We start from the raw sequence: 21294 nt of genomic DNA, 5'->3' as shown, positions 1-21294 counted from the left end.
GCCTGTCCTGGGGTGACAACGCTTCTCCTCCATACATACAATACGGTGACTGCATCTTGTTACTTACGGACAGATTAAAATAAAGGAAAACAAAATGAATACAACCACACCTATACCTATCTAAAGCAGCCTTTCTCAACCAGGGTTCCTCCAGAGGTTGCTAGGGGTTCCTTGAGCTGTAAGGGTGGCATTCTGACTACCAATGTACTAGGGACATTCTTACCACTGACCACCAAAGTAAGGGGGACATTCTTACCACTGACCACCAAAGGGGGACATTCTTACCACTGACCACCAAAATAAGGGGGGGCATGCTTACCACTGGCTACCACTGTAAGGGGGACATCCTTCCCACTGGCCACCACTGTAACAAGGACATCATTCCCACTGGCTACCACTGTAAGGGGGACATCGTTCCCACTGGTCACCACTGTAAGGGGGACATTGTTCCCACTTGCTACCACTGTAAGGTGGACATCATTCCCACTGGTAACCACTGTAAGGGGGACATTGTTCCCACTGGCCACCACTGTAAGGGGGACGTTGTTCCCACTTGCTACCACTGTAAGGTGGACATCATACCCACTGGTCACCACTGTAAGAGGGACATTGTTCCCACTGGCCACCACTGTAAGAGGGACATCGTTCCCACTGGTCACCACTGTAAGGGGGACATCGTTCCCACTGGTCACCACTGTAAGGGGGACATCGTTCCCACTGGTCACCACTGTAAGGTGGACATCGTTCCCACTGGTCACCACTGTAAGGGGGACATCCTTCCCGCTGGCCACCACTGTAAGGGGGACATCGTTCCCGCTGGCTACCACTGTAAGGGGGACATCGTTCCCACTGGTCACCACTGTAAGGGGGACATTGTTCCCACTGGCCACCACTGTAAGGGGGACATCGTTCCCACTGGCTACTACTTTAAAGCAGTAGTAAACTAATTTTTTTAAATTGTAGCTACAGGCAAGCCTAAAATAAGGCTTACCTGTAGGTACAGTGAAAGTCTCCTAAATTTGCGGTGTTTAGGAGATATTCACACTGGATGCAGCCGGTGACATCACCAGCGCATGCGCTCTGAAGGTCTGGCATACTGTGCAGAAACTTCAGAGCTCTGTGCTGGAGCTGCTACGTGCATGCGCGGGAGTGAAGTCATCGTGGCCTTGGCCTCTTATACAGCCGGAGCCTGTAAACCCAAAAGGAAAACCAGAGCGAAGATGGAAGCCCTGTCAGCGCCCCACTCGAGGGCTTCATTCTAAGGTAAGTATTTCATAATGTGCTAGTATGCGATGCATACTAGCACATTATGCCATTGCCTTGCAGGGGATTTTTTTTATTTTAAATGTCGTGGTTTACTACCGCTTTAAGGTCTGGTTCACACCTATGCATTTTTTTAATTTAGTGTGTTTTCAGTTTTTCGGAAACACACTACAGTCCATTTAACATGGTTTCCTATGGGTCATGTTTACATCTGTGCATTTTATGTAAACTTTTTCTGGTTTTTGGTTCTATAGACTTGAAAAACACAAAATGCACCTGGAATATGCAAACTGCATCCTGCATAGGTGTAAACCAGGTTTGGTTCACACCTATGCAGGTTGCAGTTTGCATATTGCAGGTGCATTTTGCGTTTTTCAATACACGCTTTTGATCCATTGAAGCCTATGGAACCAATTACCAGAAAAAGTTCCTGGCCCTTAAAATGCACAGATGTGAACTACATCCATAGGAAACCATGTTAAATGGACTGTAGTATGTTTCTGCAAAACTGAAAAAGCACTAAAAAATGCATTGGTGTGAACCAGGCCTTAGGGGGGACATTGCACCTACCAGCCACCACAGTAAGGGCAACATTGTTCCCCACTGGCCACCATTGTAAGGAGGACATTCTTGCCACTGATTCTCAAAAAATTGGTTTTAGCATGGGTTCCCCAAAATCAAAAAAAGAATTTCAGGCTTTCCTTGGAGGTAAAAAAAAGGTTGGGAATGGCTGATCTAAGGACTGGTAAGCTACAATATATAATCATTTTGTTCTTGGGTCTACCTTTCCTTTGAACCCATTATTGCTCCATGTCTCAGTGGTGTCATTAGCTCACCCAGAAATGGCTGTTGCAGCTTTGTTTTGGTGATGGAAACAAAGACGTAGGTCGAAAATGTCTGATATGCAGACTTTATCAACAAGTGGTAAGGTTTGTAGTCATTATTTAAGAAAATGTGTCCACACCATGTAACAAGAATAGATCTTTCATTGCAGGATCCAGGAATCGTACAATATGTTTATGGCAATAAAATGTGCTCTGTTTATCTCACATGATGTGAAACCAAGTGAGCGCCAGAAAGGGGGTAAAGGAGAGTCTGTATATAATAACTGCGGCCAGAGAAAATCAGTCGTGAAGGCCACTGCAACAACTAAGAACCTTGAAGTGGACATTTCAGTAACCTTACAAGTCTACATGAACCCACTCCTGACATGTCACCATATACAGCAACACTGTCATTTGTAGAAAAAGCTCTGCCTTTTATCATTAAAAGGCCATCTTTCAGCTCCAGTCAGCTGATTTACCCTAGACTGAGGTGATGTCAATAGTATGCTGCAGGTAGTAGGAATTATTTCCTCAGTCTCATGACTGAGAATGCAATATTGTAACTTTGTAGCAAGTCACAAGGTGACATTTGTGAACACAAACAACTGCACTGGCACCAGGAATTTGTGATTGTGTCAGCTCCGAGCCAGCATTTCATTCCAGGAAGCAGATTACAACCCTGAGTGATGCCTGAACAAAGGTGGCTCAGTCCTTCTGGAGAGAAAAGCAGATGGTGGCATTGTCTGGGGAGAGCTGTAATCTCTATGAGAGGTAATAAATACCTGGAAGTATTTTTACATTCTACATAGCATGCATCCACTTGGCATAAAAAACAATTATATCTGATGCTCCATTAATGCATTTTTTGATGCATTTTGCAGAAATGCAGGGAATTTTTTTAACATGGGCTCCTATGGAACATGTTCACATCAATGCATTTTTGTGCCTCTGCGTTTTTGGAAAGGGTCGGGGACTTTTTTTCCCGCAAAATTCAGTGTTTTGCATGTAATAGACTTCAATGGACCCGCATCCAAGTACCGCGAATTTGACGCGTTTTTTGTATTGCGATTTGTGGCGTTTTTTTTTTTTTAACTGTACATTCACTATATATAACTGGTTGATAAGGAGGGGGCTGGGAAGCCGGCCGCCGTGTCCTTAACAACCGACGATTCATCAGCTGTCAGCAGGCTTCCTCGCTGGATGTAAAAAAAAGAATTGCAAGCAAAAAAAAAAATTGTGAAAAAATACGATGTGGGGACCCCCCCAGGCCCTTGGGTCTAGTATGGATTCAGAGGGGATCCCCCTTCGCCAAAATGTTAAAAAGACCCTTATCCAAGCATGCAGGTCAGGAAAGGGAGGGGACGAACGAGCACCCCCCCCCCCGAACCATACCAGGCTGCACGCCCTCAACATGGGGGGGGGGTGGGTGCTTTGGGGCAGGGGGCTCTGCACCCCCACACCAAAGCACCTTGCCCCCATGTTGATGGGGACAAGGGCCTCTTCCTGACAACCCTTGCCCTGTGGTTGTCTGAGTCTGCGGGCGGGGGGCTTATCAGAATCTGGAAGCCCACTTTAACAAGGGGGCCCCAAGATCCTGGCCTCCCCCCTATGTGAATGAGTAGGGGGTACATTGTACCCCCTACCCTTTCACCATAAAAAAGTAGTGTAGTGTGAAAAAATACAGTAGACTGTTTTTGACAAGTCTTTTATTAAAAATATCGTCTTCTTCCCCGCTTCTTTCTCTGGTTTTCCTCCATCTTCCCCCGCATCTTTCTCCTCTCGGCTTCTCCTACTCCCGCTTCTTCTTCCGCTATTTTTCTTTATCCTGTCTTCTTTGTCTGGTGTTCTTCCTCTGTCGATGACCCTCCTCCGATGCTGCGCCCCGCTGATCTGTCCGCGTCGATGTCAAGTATTTCTTAGATAACAATGGGGGCCTGGCTATCAGATGACGTAATTTGAAGGCCCGCCCCCTTGTGACATCACAGACCCATCATGTCCCGAGCGGTGTGGGTGGGGCGTGTTGAGGGCATGTGGCCTGGTATGGTTCATGGGGGTGCTCACTTGTCCTCTCCCTTTCCAGACCTGCCGGGCTGCATGCTCGAATAAGGGTCTGGTATAGATTTTAGGGGGGACCCCACGCCTTTTTTTTTTTTACATTTTGGCGTGGGGGGGTCCCCTCCAAATCCATACTAGACCCAAGGGCCTGGGGGGGACCCCACACCATTTTTTTTCACAATTTTTTTTTACTATCAGCGGAGAAGCCGCTCGGTTGTTAAGGACGTGGCGGCAAGCACAGCAAGAAGTACTGCAGAAATGCTCAAAAGCAACATGCATAGATAAAGTGGACCTAACCCTAGGTCCACTTTAATTTTCGAAGGTTGTTGCTCGGGACAAGAGAATCCCTTCTTTCCAGCCTTGCCATATGGTGTCTATAGACTTAAAAAAACAAAATTCACCTGGAATATGCAAACTACAACCTGCATAGGTGTGAGCCAGGACTTAGGCTCCATTCACTCTAATGTGTTTTTTGATGCATTTTGCAGTAATGCATGGGAATTTTTTAACATGGGTTCCTATGGAACATGTTCACATCAATGCATTTTTGTACCTCTGCGTTTTTGGAAAGGGTTAGGGACTTTTTTTCATGCAAAATGCAGCGTTTTGCATGTAATAGAATTCAATGGACCAGCATCAAAAACGCAAGTACAGCGTTTTTGCGGCGTTTTTGGCGCATTTTGCATTTTTTTTTTAGACTGTATACAGTCTAAAAAAAAACTGTGAAAAAAAAAAAAAAGCAAAACGTAAAAACGCTGCTCAAAAATGTGGCAAGCACCACAAAAAACACTGCAGAAACGCTCAAAAGCAACATGCATAGATGTGAATCGAGCCTAAGGCTCGATTCACATCTATGCATGTTGCTTTTGAGCGTTTCTGGAGTTTTTTTGTGATGCTTGCCACGTTTTTGAGCAGCGTTTTTGCAGCGTTTTTACAGCGTTTTTTTTTTTACAGTTTTTTTTAGACTGTATACAGTCTAAAAAAAAAAAAAAATGGCAAAAACGAAAAACGCATCAAAAACGCTGCACTTGCGTTTTTGATGCTGGTCCATTGAATTCTATTACATGCAAAACGCTGCATTTTGCATGAAAAAAAGTCCCTGACCCTTTCCAAAAACGCAGAGGTACAAAAATGCATTGATGTGAACATGTTCCATAGGAACCCATGTTAAAAAATTCCCATGCATTTCTGCAAAATGCATCAAAAAACGCGCTAGTGTGAACGGAGCCTTAGGCCCCATTCACACTAGCGCGTTTTTTGATGCATTTTGCATTTTGCAGAAATGCACGGGAATTTTTTAACATGGGTTCCTATGGAACATGTTCACATCAATGCTTTTTTGTATCTCCGCGTTTTTGGAAAGGGTCGGGGACTTTTTCTCATGCAAAATGCAGCGTTTTGCATGTAATGGTTTTCAATGGACAAGCATCAAAAACGCAAGTGCACCTTTTTTGCAGCGTTTTTGATGCGTTTTTGATGCGTTTTTGGTGCGTTTTTGCCGTTTTTTTTTTTTTTTTTTTTTTTTTTTATTTTTTTTGTAATTTTTTTGTAAGACTGTAAAAAAAAATGAAAAAAAAAAAAAAAAAAAAACGCAAAACGCAAATCGCGGCAAAAACGCGGCAAAAACGCGGCTCAAAAACGCGGCAAGCATGAAAAAAAAACCTCCAAAAACGCTCAAAAGCAACATGCATAGGTGTGAATCGAGCCTTAGGCAGGTTGCATTTTGCATATTCCAGGTGCATTTTGCATTTTTTTAGTACACATTGAAGTCTATGGAACCAAAAACCAAAAAAAAAAAAGTCCCTGGCCCTTTCAATAAAATGCACAGATGTGAACTAAATCCATAGAAACCCATGTTAAATGGACTGTAGTGTGTTTCTGCAAAACTGAAAACGCACTAAAAAATGCATAGGTGTGAACCAGGCCTAAAATCACATTCAGGCCTATGCTGGAAATAACAAATGGAGAATGCAAATCTACACGCTAGAAGTCCTCCAGCCAGCAAATGATTTGCTGAAGCTCCTAATGCACAGTGTGAGAAGCTCACAGTGTGCAGTGAAATCACTTTCAGCACGGAAGAGGAGCCTCTACAACTGTGCAAGACTGAAGGGAAGGCTGGAGTTCAGTCATAATATTTAAATCCCAAACTAAATGTGCTGCAGCAACAGAATAGAGAACAGCCGCACCCATCAGACTTTGATGAATCTACAGCGGGTTACTTTGGCTTTCCACGTGTGACATTTCCAATACATCTCACCAAAATTAGGAAGATCAGCAGGGCGAGCTGAGTCTTTAATCCCTTACTCTAAGTGCAGGTTGTGAAGTGGCCTTCTGTCCCTCCTCGTAGGGCTGTGTGTAGGATCTGAAGACGCCTTATTGTACGTGAATAAAGTAAAAAACAAGGTGCCAATACAAAGGCAAAGGGTCCAACTATGGTCTGTTTTGCGGTTTCAGCAATTCGATTTATATCTAAAGGCCTACAGCCATCATTAGGTGTGTCAGCCAAGAATTCTGCTGGATTGTGGAGCGTGCAGACAAAACCTCAAACATTCTGGCACCACCGTGTTAGCAACAATTCTGACAAAATTTACAGCAGATGATCAGCTGTTCCACGTACAGGAATGTGAGATATTTCAGGGAACTCTGCATTGGGCTTAATCAGTTAAAGAATTCTGTTTACTTTATTTGCCTTTAGTCTAGCTTATGCTTAAAGACCAACTCCGGGCACATTTTTTGTTTTCCCATGCAGTGGCACTGTGCCCACACCGCATGGGTTAACCGCTCGTTTTGTCTAGGGGTGAACACAGAGTCTATACTCACCCGATAATAGAAATGAAATGTAGCGCTAATGAAAGTAACCAATAATAAAAAACACATCAGTAATGGTAGCCATTAGTAAAGGCCCATGGCTTGACGTGGTATAAGGTGAATAGTGACTAAGATATAATAATGTCCCAATGTGTGGCCATGGGTCAGACAATGAAAAGTCCAAGAATAAACTGTATACAGAATGTTGCACTGGTGCAGGAATCTTCTCCTCTGTGTCTCATAGATAATACGATCATATAATGGGAATAGATGAAATACGCTTACCAGAGGAAGTGGCTTTGGATGCCGTTGACACCGAATCAAACAGGCTCAGAGATCCTTGATGGACGATGGTTGTTCGCAGGAACCCCGGATCTCGAGGGGGATCTTTCCTCTGTAATCACTGTCGTGGCTGCCAATTCCAAGGACTGAGGAAGGGTCACGGCCACGGGAGAGTCTCCAGAGCATGGGTGGTTCCCAAAAAGATGTAAAAAACGCCAATAGTGTAGATCAAATGACGTATGTTTATTGGGTATCACCAATAATCAACAAACAATATAAAAAGCGTGATCACGTAAAAAAGGTAAAAACAAGTGTAGGGAAGAGTTATGCCCCGTACACACGGTCGGACTTTGTTCGGACATTCCGACAACAAAATCCTAGGATTTTTTCCGACGGATGTTGGCTCAAACTTGTCTTGCATACACACGGTCACACAAAGTTGTCGGAAAATCCGATCGTTCTAAACGCAGTGACGTAAAACACGTACGTCGGGACTATAAACGGGGCAGTGGCCAATAGCTTTCATCTCTTTATTTATTCTGAGCATGCGTGGCACTTTGTCCGTCGGATTTGTGTACACACGATCGGAATTTCCGACAACGGATTTTGTTGTCGGAAAATTTTATCTCCTGCTCTCCAACTTTGTGTGTCGGAAAATCCGATGGAAAATGTCCGATGGAGCCTACACACGGTCGGAATTTCCGACAACACGCTCCGATCGGACATTTTCCATCGGAAAATCCGACCGTGTGTACGGGGCATAAGGCTCGCCCTAGAGTAAGGCGGGCCTTACTCTTCCCTACACTTGTTTTTACCTTTTTTACGTGATCACGCTTTTTATATTGTTTGTTGATTATTGGTGATACCCAATAAACATACGTCATTTGATCTACACTATTGGCGTTTTTTACATCTTTTTGGGAACCACCTATACTCTGGAGACTCTCCCGTGGCTGTGACCCATCCTCAGTCCTTGGAATTGGCAGCCACGACAGTGATTACAGAGGAAAGATCCCCCTCGAGATCCGGGGTTCCTGCGAACAACCATCGTCCATCAAGGATCTCTGAGCCTGTTTGATTCGGTGTCACCGGCATCCGAATCCACTTCCTCTGGTAAGCGTATTTCATCTATTCCCATTATATGATCGTATTATCTATGAGACACAGAGGAGAAGATTCCTGCACCAGTGCAACATTCTGTATACAGTTTATTCTTGGACTTTTCATTGTCTGACCCATGGCCACACATTGGGACATTATTATATCTTAGTCACTATTCACCTTATACCACGTCAAGCCATGGGCCTTTACTAATGGCTACCATTACTGATGTGTTTTTTATTATTGGTTACTTTCATTAGCGCTACATTTCATTTCTATTTTCGTGTATAATATTGGTCATATTTATGTAGCTGCTTTTCTTCGGTGATTGGGTTAGCGCAGTGTTACTTTTATTTTCCTATACTCACCCGATACTCCCGAAAGTGTCCAGCGGTGGACTGTTCCTGACGTCTTTGGGTGTGATGACCTCAGCAACAGTCCACCGCACTAGACCACAGGGGGGGCAGGAGCCGCAGGGATCGGTCTTAAACTGGGAGGATTGGGTGAGGGTGAGTATATCTTGGCTCTCCAATCTCCAAATCCCCTAGGGCAATCCCCTAGGGCAGTAATGGCGAACCTTGGCACCCCAGATGTTTTGGAACTACATTTCCCATGATGCTAATGCACTCTGCAGTGTAGTTGAGCATCATAGGAAATGTAGTTCCAAACATCTGGGGTGCCAAGGTTCGCCATCACTGCCCTAGGGCCTAGGCAAATACGAGCAGTTAACCCGTGCATCACCCGTTAATCCACTGCATGGGGGAAAAAAATGCCCAGAGTTCAGTACATATGGATTAAAGTGAACCTACCATGTATGGATTCGGAGGGGACCCCCCCCCCCCATGCCAAAATGTAAAAAAAAAATGGCCTTGCCCCCCTCCCCCCCCAAAATCCATACCAGACCCTTATCCGAGCATGCAGCCTGGCAGGTCAGAAAAGGGAGGGGACAAGCGAGCGCCCCCCGAACTATACCAGGCAGCATGCCCTCAACATGGGGCGGTGGGTGCCTGCGCCCAATGCCCAGAGCATGCTAAGTAATGTGTAAGTGTAACGCTTCCAGTGCTAGACAGTACTCCCCCTAAAAATGCCTTCTTCTGCTCCCCCCCCCCCCCCCCAAAAGAATGGCATCATCATTGTTCTGGCATCATTAAGCATCAACATCTATTTCCTGGACTGAAATGATAGCTCAAAGGTTGCAATCATCTAAACTGTGGTCTCTGGGCAGTTCTTGGCTGTCTATACAAATGTCTGACACAGATAAGCCCCTTGCGACTTGCTACAAAGCAACAATGTACAGTCTGATCCCTGTGGGAGAACAGACTGAGGAAATGCTTCCTCACGTTGCAATCTGACTAAACAATCTTCTTTAGGTCTACCAGCTATAAAGTACAGCGAGGGGGAAAAAAGAATTTGATCCCCTGCTGATTTTGTATGTTTGCCCACTGACAAAGAAATGATCGGTCTATAATTTTAATGGTAGGTTTATTTTAACAGTGAGAGACAGAATAACAACAAAAATACAGAAAAATGGATTTAAAAAAAGAAGTTATAAATTGATTTGCATTTTAATGAGTGAAATAAGTATTTTGCAAAACATGACTTAGTACTTGGTGGCAAAATCCTTGTTGGCAATCACAGAGGTCAGATGTTTCTTGTAGGTGGCCACCAGATTTGCACACATCTCAGGAGGGATTTTGTCCCGCTCCTCTTTGCAGATCCTCTCCAAGTCATTAAGGTTTTGAGGCTGACATTTGGTAACTCGAACCTTCAGATCCCTCCACATATTTTCTATGGGATTAAGATCTGAAGACTGGCTAGGCCACTCCAGGACCTTAACTTGCTTCTTCTTGAGCCACTCCTTTGTTGCCTTGGCTATGTGTTTTGGGTCATTGCCATGCAGGAATACCCATCCACGACCCATTTTTAATGCCCTGGCTGAGGTTCTCACCCAAGATTTGATGGTACATGGTCCCGTCCATTGGCCCTTTGATACAATGAAGTTCTCCTGTCCCCTTAGCAGAAAAACGCCCCCAAAGCATAATGTTTGATGTTGAGGTGGAGTTAAGTTGATGCCAAAGAGCTCGATTTTGGTCTCATCTGACCACAACACTTTCACCCAGTTCTCCTCTGAATCATTCAGATCTTCATTAGCAAACTTCAGACGGGCCTGTACATGTGCTTTCTTGAGCAGGGGGACCTTGCGGGTGCTGCAGGATTTCAGTCCTTCACTGTGTAGTGTGTTACCAATTGTTTTCTTGGTGACTGTGGTCCCAGTTGCCTTGAGATCATTGACAAGATTCTCCTATGTAGTTCTGGGCTGATTCCTTACCGTTTTCATGATCATTGAAACTCCACGAGGTGAGATATTGCATATGGAGCCCCAGACTGAGGGAGATTGACAGTTATTTTGTGTTTCTTCCATTTGTGAATAATCGCACCAACTGTTGTCACCCTCTCACCAAGCTGCTTGGCGATGGTCTTGTAGCCCATTACAGCCTACAATCTTGTCCCTGATATCCTTGGACAGCTCTTTGGTCTTGGCCATGGTGAAGAGATTGGAATCTGATTAATTGCTTCTGTGGACAGGTGTATTTTATACAGGTAACAAGCTGAGATTAGGAGCACTCCCTTTAAGAGAGTGCTCCTAATCTCAGCTTGTTACCTGAATAGAAGACACCTTAGAGCCAGAAATCTTGCTGATCAATAGTGTATCAAATACTTATTTCACTCATTAAAATGCAAATCAATTAATAACTTTTTTGAAATGCGGTTTTTGGATATTTTTGTTGTTGTTCTGTCTCTCTCTGTTAAAATAAACCTACCATTAAAATTATAGACCGATCATTGCTTTGTCAGTGGGCAAACGTACAAAATCAGCAGGTGATCAAATACCTTTTTCCCTCAGGGTCGGTTCACACTGGGGCGACTTGGGATCCGACTTGTACCCCTCAAGTCGCCCCAAGTCGCCCCAGAAATAGATTCAATGGGAGTGAACGCTAGCATCTTAATAGACACTACTGAAGTCGCTCCGACTTCAGAGCGTACTCCCTGTACTACTTTGATCCGACTTGGTAGGCGACCTGTACCATAGAAATCAATGGAAGTCGCCTCCAAGTCGGATCTCTCTGTAAAGTCAAGCGACTTTGCAGGGAAAACCCCTCCCTCCCCCCCCTCCCTCCCAGAGAGCTGATTGCCCTGTGATTGGCCACAGCCGAAGTCGCCTGTCATGGAGGCGACTTCAAGTCGCCTTGTAATTTGCTGAAGTCGCGCTGAAGTCGCGCTGAAGCCGCGGTACAAAGTCGCGCTGAAGTCGTGTTGCCCCTGTGTGAATCGAGCCTCACTGTATAAGGGATGGTCTGATTGGATACAAATGAAATGGTCTACCCTGTTTCCCCGAAAATAAGACCTAGCGTGATTGTCGGTGATGGCTGCAATATAAGCCCTACCCCCAAAATAAGCCCTAGTTAAAGTCCTTGTAGGTCTTATTTTCAGGGTAGGGCTTATTTTCGGGGAAACAAGGTAGGGCTTATTTGGGGGGGGTAGGGCCTATATTGCAGCCATCACCGACGATCACGCTAGGTCTTATTTTTGGAGAAAAAGGGTAGTTTAGGTGTGTGTTTTGGTAAATCTAAAGGAGATTGTACAAAGATTGTAACCTGTATGGTAAGTTTAAGATACAGTACAGGCATAGTCTATTTCAGTTTAACATATTACAATATTAAAATTTGGAACCAAATTATTATTTTTTTCTAAAGACTCTTATTGTAATTGCATTTGTTCTTATTACATGGTGCACTAACCTGTGTCTTGGTCACTCCATTGGTCAGTGGCTGGGGAATGGAACCTGAAAATAAAAATATACAATTTGTATCAGATTGGAGGTATCATGTTAATAAATGCCAGGAAATGCTTTCTGACTACAATGTTTACAGGCAATCCATACCAAGGAAGTATGGAGCCAGCCATTACTGTCCTCTCCGTCTGATATATCACTTCCCTGATGGTCATGCTGATCCAGTGGATTCAGTGCTTTCTTTGAGCTAGAATAAGTATGGAGTTCTGACTATTCCGACTTTTTTTGATCCGTGTGCTTGTTCCAGATCCGTGACTCAGAAAAGGGCAAGGAAATGGATTTTTAGAAGGTGTGCAGTGGCAGCCTTTGTCTCAGTACAGGTTTCTTTTTTGGGTAGGACATTGTCACTAATTACCATACTTTTTAATTAGAAATGCCATTTTCCCCTTCATCCGCTGAGAACAGAGGTCAGAGAGGGGAGGGAGAAGCAGCACACGAGTCAGTCAGTCGTGCTGTATTGCAAGTAGCATTTTGATAGGAGGAGAGAGCAGAGTGACAGAGAGATGAGTTCATTAGTCTGCTGCTTCTCCTTTCACTGTCCAGTCAAAAGTTTAGGGATGGACAGGGTACCTGAATATAAAATTTAAACTGAAGCCGAGAAAAGTCAGGTCCCCTTCCCTGCTAGACAGGGCTGTGCTGTGGGGCAGAGCTTTGTAAATCTCAGGACTGGTTGGAGAGATTATTATTATTAATATTTGTATTTAAGATTTATATTGTGCCAACATTTTGCACAGCACTTTACAACATGAGATATACAAATCCTCTCACAGGTAAAAATAGCTCTCCTATATGTAGTTCATCTGTATATTCGGCTGTCTACCTGGAGATCAGCTTTAAAATCACAGTAAGTTGAAAACAGCACTAGTAGTATCATTATTAATATTAGTAGTAATTGTCTATACTCTGTGTAGGGTAACTATGGCTCTCTAGTTACCAGGGGCTATAATCCCCAAGCTGTAAGCTAATGGATGCAACCCATGGGCAGATTTTAATGAATAATTTTATATATTAGCCCCTTTATGCCAGCCACAGCTGGGGCTTTAAATGGGCTCTGATGCCCCCAAAGTCACTGGGGGAAGGGCTTCATATTTTTGTGCATTGTGATTGGCTGCACAGTGCTGATGTCATTAGGAGCCTGCCCTACTAACTCCCAATCAGTATGTGACCATGAGATGTAGGTAAGAGTTGGGTCAGTTTGGGGGTGCTGATGGAGCGCACCCCAGAACTACACAGCAACACATGTATGTGGCAGCTGGGCGTTAAGATCTGCTGATATATATATATACATACAGTGGTCACGAACAGGTTAAAAAAATCGCTTTTATAATGAATACCTCATACAGACATCTATGAAGTAGGAATACAATGGCACAATGTCCATAGCTTTCACAAAACTTACAAAATCTTTGTGGGGGGGGGGGATTCACAAAAAATTGGGGTGTACCTCCTTTTATATAAGCTTCTGTGGGGGTGACTCCCAGCTTTGGGGGGGATTCACAAAAAAATTTGGCGTGTACCTCCTTTTATATAAGCTTCTGTGGGGGTGACTCCCAGCTTCTTGAAGTAGTCATCTGTGTCTGGGTCCACCACAAGTAACGTGGTCTCGTTTTCCTTGGATTTGATGTTGGCCACCACTTCGGAATGCTTAATGTTGTCCACATTCTGACCATTCACCTGGATGGGGAAGATCAGCAGTCAGTCATAGATAGAGCACAGCAATAGTTTATATTGCAATATAAAGTGAAATTCTGGAACATTTACAGCTTGAATACAGCTATCGGCCATGCTTATTAAGCCGTGCCATGTATTTAGTCTACAGTGGTTACTAGGAAAAACAATAGCTGGTCCTCATCAATAGAAAGGTGCGAGAAGTAGAAGGGGGCGGGCTTAGGCTTGACTTTCCCAACTCAACTCGGTATTTGCAACCAGAGGATTAAGCAGACATACCTGCACATGAATATATACATTTAGTCATATCCAGCTCTTAGCGATTCTGTAGGCCAGCTCTCTGGACACCGTGTATGATATGATACACTCAAGTCTTTGTCATGGAATTTTCTTGTTTTTTTTTTTTTTTTTTTATACGAGCCAAGTTCCTTCACCCCAAACTCACTCATCCATGACTTTATGGACCTTGCTTTGTGCATTGGTCCAAATCATTTGGTGGAAGGGGGATTATGGTTTGGGGTTGTTTTTCAGGGGTTGGGCTTGGCCCCTTAGTTCCAGTGAAGGGAACTCTTAAGGCATCAGCATACCAAGACGTTTTGGACAATTTCATGCTCCCAACTTTGTGGGAACAGTTTGGGGATGGCCCTTCCTGTTCCAACATGACTGCGCACCACTGCACAAAGCAAGGTCCATAGAGACATGTATGAGTGTGTTTGGGGTGGAGGAACTTGACTGGCCTGCACAGAGTCCTGACCTCAACTGGATAGAACACCTTTGGGATGAATTAGAGCGGAGACTGCGAGCCAGGCCTTCTCGTCCATGTCAGTGCCTGGCCTCACAAATGCACTTCTGGAAGAATGGTCAAACATTCCCATAGACACACTCCTAAACCTTGTGGACAGCCTTCCCAGAAGAGTTGAAGCTGTTATAGCTGCAATGGGTGGGGAACTCAATATTGAATCCTGCAGACTAAAGGCCTGTACACACGATACGAAAATCTGAAGTTAAATTTTGTCCGATGAACGATCTGCCAATTTTCTGATCCTTAGTATGCTGCTTTTGACAGCCGATTATGAATTTTCGGCTGTCAAAAACTGGATGTGCAGGCTCCAAAATTTTTGTCTGATGTGACCACAACGTCCGATTTTATTTTCATTAGTTTGGTTTTCTGAAGAGCAAGACTAGGCATGCTCAGAAATGAAAGAACACATACAAAACAATTCAACACATTACGTCACTTCTGACATTGAATTCTGTCAGACAATTTTCTGATGCTGAGTACTCTCTTCACTTTCGATTTGAGACTAGCATAAAAAAAAAAAACCTGACGAAAATTCGCCAATAATCTGACCGTGTGTACAAGGCTTTAGACTGGGATACCATTAAAGTTCATGTGCGTGTAAAGGCAGGCGTCCCAATACTTTTAGAGTGTACATTACAATGAATACCCTTTAAAGCAGGGCTCTCAAACTTGTGGCCCTCCAGCTGTTGCCAAACTACAAGTCCCATGAGACATTGCTTTAAAGCAGGGGTCTCAAAGTACCGGCCCGCGGGCCATTTGCGGCCCGCGGACCGGTTAAAAATGGCCCGCAGGCAGGGCTGATAAAGGACTAGAGGTCGACCGATATTTGGCCATTAGGTCGATATATAGCACTGGCCGCTGCTCTTCCTTCCTTCTCCACACTCAGCGCTTGATGCTTGTGTGAAACTGACACGTAACAGGAGGAGAGAGACAGAGGGATCTGTCAGATTTGAGGTTGATGTCGGGGGTGGGCGGGACCCGGCCGGGGTGGGCGGGACCCGGCCAATATCAAACACCAGCCAATGGGATCTGGGCGGGCAGCTACGTGTATGTGGCCCGCCCCTTTTCTTAAGCAGCCCAATCATTGGCTGGTGTTTGACAGCTGCTGGCCCCGCCCACCTCGGCCGGGTCCCGCCCACCCCGACATCAACCTCAATTCTGACAGATCCCTCTGTCTCTCTCCTCTGTGCTACGTGTCAGCTTCACACAAGCATCAAGCGCTGAGTGTGGACAGCTCCTTGTCAGTTTCACACACTGTTACACTCCGCTCAGTGTGAAACCTGCCAGTGGCACCTGCCTGTGCCAATCAGTGCCATCTGTCAGTGCCATCTGTCAGTGCCAGCTGCCAGTGCCACTGCCAATCAGTGCCACCTGCCAGTGCCAACCAGTCTGCCATTGCCACCTGCCACCTCCAACCAGTACCACCTGCCAGTGCCACCTGCCACCGCCAATCAGTGCCACCACCAACCAGTGCCTGCCAGTGCCACCGCCAACCAGTGCCCCTGCCAATCAAAGCCACCTGCCAGTGCCACCTTCCGCCACCTGCAAGTGCCACGCCAATCAGTGCCACCTGCCAGTGCCAACCAGTGCTTGCCAGTGCCACCTGCCACCACCTGCCAGTGCCACGCCAATCAGTGCCACCTGCCAGTGCCACGCCAATCAGTGCCACCTGCCAGTGCCACGCCAATCAGTGCCACCTGTCAGTGCCAATAGTGCCACCTGCCAGTTCCAAACCAGTGCCACCTGCCAGTTTCAAACCAGTGCCACTTGCCAATGCCTGCCAGTGCCACCTTCCAGTGCCAACCAGTGCCACTGCCAATAAGTGCCACCTGCCAGTGCCATTGCCAATCAGTGCCACCTGCCAGTGCCATCTGTCAGTGCCAATCAGTGCACCCTCCAAACAGTGCAACGTGCCACCTGCCAGTGCCACCTGCCAGTGACAGACAGTGCCACCTGCCAGTGCCACCTGCCTAAGCCAACCAGTGCCATCTGTACTGAGGACATCAAGTGTTTGGTAGAGTGACAGGAGCAAGCAGGGAGGAGTGGAGTGGGTGAGGTTTTTTTTTTTTCAAATCGGCCTAAAATATCGGCCACAAAAATCGTCATCATGTATCGGCCATCGGCTTTACCTCTCCATCTCTTCTGTCCTCTCCGCTGCACGCTGCTGCAGCCCAGAGAGAGAACAGAGCTGAGAATGGAGCGGAGGAAGGATCCGCTCATCGATCCGCCCACCTAGGCATTGACGATCGACCAGAGCTCCAAACCAGGGTCCTGCTGCCACCTCAGGGCGGGAGATTGTGTTCTCTGGGTCCCCTGTCACTAGGCCTGTATGGAAGCCAGGAGGAGAGGATTTGGGAGGCAGATGATCCTGACTGCCAGGAGAGGTGAGTGAGCCATCACACTGAGGCAAAGTCCTTAGTGGGGTGACTGGGGTAGAAATTTGTGCAGTGTGGGGGGTATTTTATGCAGTGTGGAGGGTGATTGTGCAGTGTGGGGGGTAATTGTGTAGTGTGGGGGTATTTTATGGAGTGTGGGGGGTATTTTATGGAGTGTGGGGGGTATTTTATGGAGTGTGGGGGGTATTTTATGGAGTGTGGGGCTATTTGTGCAGTGTGTGGCTATTTGTGCAGTGTGGGAGGGGTAATGCTGGGTAGTTAATAATGCGTTTGCTGACACCAATGCTGGGTTAATAATGCGCTTACGGACACCAGTACTGGGTATAATGCGTTTGCTGACACCAGTGCTGGGTATAGTATAGTATATTATTGCTGGTATAGTTCATTGCTTTTGAAGTTTTAAAAGTTTGCATGCGGCCCCCCATGGGATATGAAAACTTGTCATGTGGCCCTCAGGCAATTTGAGTTTGAGACCCCTGCTTTAAAGTATATTAGAGTTTAAAAAATAAAAAGTAATAATAATAATGATTATAACGTTTTGATTATCATTAGCATGCTGGATCTTGAAGCCACAACAGAGTCTGGCAATGCATGCTGGGTCTTGTAGTTCCACCACTTGTCTCTAAACAGCAAACCCAAATAAATTGTGTCTCCCCAGTCGCTTAGGAACTACAAATCCCAGCAGGCTTGAAACTGTCTGGCCGGCTATAGCTGCTTGTTCTCACACTTTGTAGAAATGGTTGTGTGAAAGTAGGCCATTTTAAGACAATCACCAAGTGTGAGAACGAGCCGCCACCATTGTGTAGCCTCACAAAGGAGCGGCCTCCAGGGCGCATTGTTTGTGGTTGGCAGTGTTGGCAGTGCAGGGGTTAAGCAGCCCTCTCCTATTGAAATGCTCTCTTTTCTCGGCTCCCTGCACTCTGCCCTGCGCTCTGGCAATGAAAACAAACACCAATGCCTCTTTCCCCGGTTTCCTAGCAACCGCTTCCTACTTTCTCCTTGCAGAAATAATTACTTTGCTCTGTTCTTGGGCCGCACAGCGTTCATTCCTCCTCCCCCTGCTGTTACCCCCTTCATTTTATTTCTCCCACCCCCTACACTAAACTTTTCCCTGACTTTGCCGTGACCTCAGGCTCTTCCCCCAAAACCAACTTCATCCTCTTCCTAGTACACAGTACAGGGTTCTCACTTACGGAAGAGACCGACTAGTTGCTATGGGTAACACAAACACTTCTGGGAACAGTTTACTCTATACCAGGGGTCTCAAACTCAAATTGCCTGAGGGCCACATGACAAGTTTTCATATCCCATGGGGGGCCGCATGCAAACTTTTAAAACTTCAAAAGCAATGAACTATACCAGCAATAATATACTATACTATACCCAGCACTGGTGTCAGCAAACGCATTATACCCAGTACTGGTGTCCGTAAGCGCATTATTAACCCAGCATTGGTGTCAGCAAACGCATTATTAACTACCCAGCATTACCCCTCCCACACTGCACAAATAGCCACACACTGCACAAATAGCCCCACACTCCATAAAATACCCCCCACACTCCATAAAATACCCCCCACACTCCATAAAATACCCCCCACACTCCATAAAATACCCCCACACTACACAATTACCCCCCACACTGCACAATCACCCTCCACACTGCATAAAATACCCCCCACACTGCACAAATTTCTACCCCAGTCACCCCACTAAGGACTTTGCCTCAGTGTGATGGCTCACTCACCTCTCCTGGCAGTCAGGATCATCTGCCTCCCAAATCCTCTCCTCCTGGCTTCCATACAGGCCTAGTGACAGGGGACCCAGAGAACACAATCTCCCGCCCTGAGGTGGCAGCAGGACCCTGGTTTGGAGCTCTGGTCGATCGTCAATGCCTAGGTGGGCGGATCGATGAGCGGATCCTTCCTCCGCTCCATTCTCAGCTCTGTTCTCTCTCTGGGCTGCAGCAGCGTGCAGCGGAGAGGACAGAAGAGATGGAGAGGTAAAGCCGATGGCCGATATATGATGACGATTTTTGTGGCCGATATTTTAGGCCGATTTGAAAAAAAAAAAACCTCACCCACTCCACTCCTCCCTGCTTGCTCCTGTCACTCTACCAAACACTTGATGTCCTCAGTACAGATGGCACTGGTTGGCTTAGGCAGGTGGCACTGGCAGGTGGCACTGTCTGTCACTGGCAGGTGGCACTGGCAGGTGGCACGTTGCACTGTTTGGAGGGTGCACTGATTGGCACTGACAGATGGCACTGGCAGGTGGCACTGATTGGCAATGGCACTGGCAGGTGGCACTTATTGGCAGTGGCACTGGTTGGCACTGGAAGGTGGCACTGGCAGGCATTGGCAAGTGGCACTGGTTTGAAACTGGCAGGTGGCACTGGTTTGGAACTGGCAGGTGGCACTATTGGCACTGACAGGTGGCACTGATTGGCGTGGCACTGGCAGGTGGCACTGATTGGCGTGGCACTGGCAGGTGGCACTGATTGGCGTGGCACTGGCAGGTGGTGGCAGGTGGCACTGGCAAGCACTGGTTGGCACTGGCAGGTGGCACTGATTGGCGTGGCACTTGCAGGTGGCGGAAGGTGGCACTGGCAGGTGGCTTTGATTGGCAGGGGCACTGGTTGGCGGTGGCACTGGCAGGCACTGGTTGGTGGTGGCACTGATTGGCGGTGGCAGGTGGCACTGGCAGGTGGTACTGGTTGGAGGTGGCAGGTGGCAATGGCAGACTGGTTGGCACTGGCAGGTGGCACTGATTGGCAGTGGCACTGGCAGCTGGCACTGACAGATGGCACTGACAGATGGCACTGATTGGCACAGGCAGGTGCCACTGGCAGGTTTCACACTGAGCGGAGTGTAACAGTGTGTGAAACTGACAAGGAGCTGTCCACACTCAGCGCTTGATGCTTGTGTGAAGCTGACACGTAGCACAGAGGAGAGAGACAGAGGGATCTGTCAGAATTGAGGTTGATGTCGGGGTGGGCGGGACCCGGCCGAGGTGGGCGGGGCCAGCAGCTGTCAAACACCAGCCAATGATTGGGCTGCTTAAGAAAAGGGGCGGGCCACATACACGTAGCTGCCCGCCCAGATCCCATTGGCTGGTGTTTGATATTGGCCGGGTCCCGCCCACCCCGGCCGGGTCCCGCCCACCCCCGACATCAACCTCAAATCTGACAGATCCCTCTGTCTCTCTCCTCCTGTTACGTGTCAGTTTCACACAAGCATCAAGCGCTGAGTGTGGAGAAGGAAGGAAGAGCAGCGGCCAGTGCTATATATCGACCTAATGGCCAAATATCGGTCGACCTCTAGTCCTTTATCAGCCCTGCCTGCGGGCCATTTTTAACCGGTCCGCGGGCCGCAAATGGCCCGCGGGCCGGTACTTTGAGACCCCTGCTCTATACAATCGTGTGCATGTGATTTCACTGCACTCCATTAAGGCCGGCCTTAGTTGATTCTTGATTCCCCCATCAACAGTCAAGCCTCGTACACAAGATCGGATTTTGGGATGGGAAATGTGTGATGACAGGCTGTTGGCGGAAAATCCGACCCTTTGTACGCTCCATCGGACAACTGTCGGATTTTCCGCCAACAAATGTTGGATGGCAGGTTTTAAAATTTTCCGCGGACAAATGTCTGTTGTCGGATTTTCCGCGAGTGTGTACACAGGTCCGTGAGACAAAAGTCCAAAGCACAAACACGCATGCTCGGAAGCAAGGATGAGCCAGAAGCAGTCGGTCATGTAAACTAGCGCTCGTAGAGGAGAATTAACATTCGTGACGTGGCAAATTTTGAAATCTCTAAATGCAGCGCACAATTCTCTTCTTCTTTAACCGCTTCAGCCCCGGAAGATTTTACCCCCTTCCTGACCAGAACACTTTTTGCGATTCGCACTGCGTCGCTTTAACTTACAATTGCACGGTCGTGCGACGTTGCACCCAAACAAAATTTACGTCCTTTTTTTCCCCCACAAATCGCGCTTTCTTTTGGTGGTATTTGATCACCTCTGCGGTTTTTATTTTTTGAGCTATAAACAAAAAAAGAGCCACAATTTTGAAAATAGAGCAATATTTTTTACTTTTTGCTATAATAAATATCTCCCAAAAATAAATTAAAAAAAACAATTTTTTTCCTCAGTTTAGGCCGATATGTATTCTACATATTTTTGGTAAAAAAAAATTTGCAATAAGCGTATATTGATTGGTTTGCGCAAAAGTTATAGTGTCTACAAA

At 46.4% G+C, this 21294-nt stretch overlaps 1 protein-coding gene across 1 annotated transcript in view; it reads right to left on the bottom strand.

Moving 5' to 3' along the window:
- Nucleotides 1-21294, bottom strand: part of NHERF2 (NHERF family PDZ scaffold protein 2) — a 200292-nt gene that overhangs the window by 11220 nt on the left and 167778 nt on the right. Inside the window, exons 4-5 of the mRNA XM_073636467.1 lie at nucleotides 13704-13860; nucleotides 12134-12177 (exon numbers count right to left, since the gene is read on the bottom strand). Of these exons, the coding sequence (XP_073492568.1) occupies nucleotides 12134-12177; nucleotides 13704-13860 (201 nt within the window). The remainder of the gene's footprint in view (nucleotides 1-12133; nucleotides 12178-13703; nucleotides 13861-21294) is intronic.

The sequence above is a fragment of the Aquarana catesbeiana genome, linkage group LG06 (assembly GCF_042186555.1).
Source record: "Aquarana catesbeiana isolate 2022-GZ linkage group LG06, ASM4218655v1, whole genome shotgun sequence".
Classification (NCBI taxonomy): Eukaryota; Metazoa; Chordata; class Amphibia; order Anura; family Ranidae; genus Aquarana; species Aquarana catesbeiana.
Note: the sequence above shows the minus strand (reverse complement) of the source record. Positions and strands in the feature narration are given on the sequence as shown.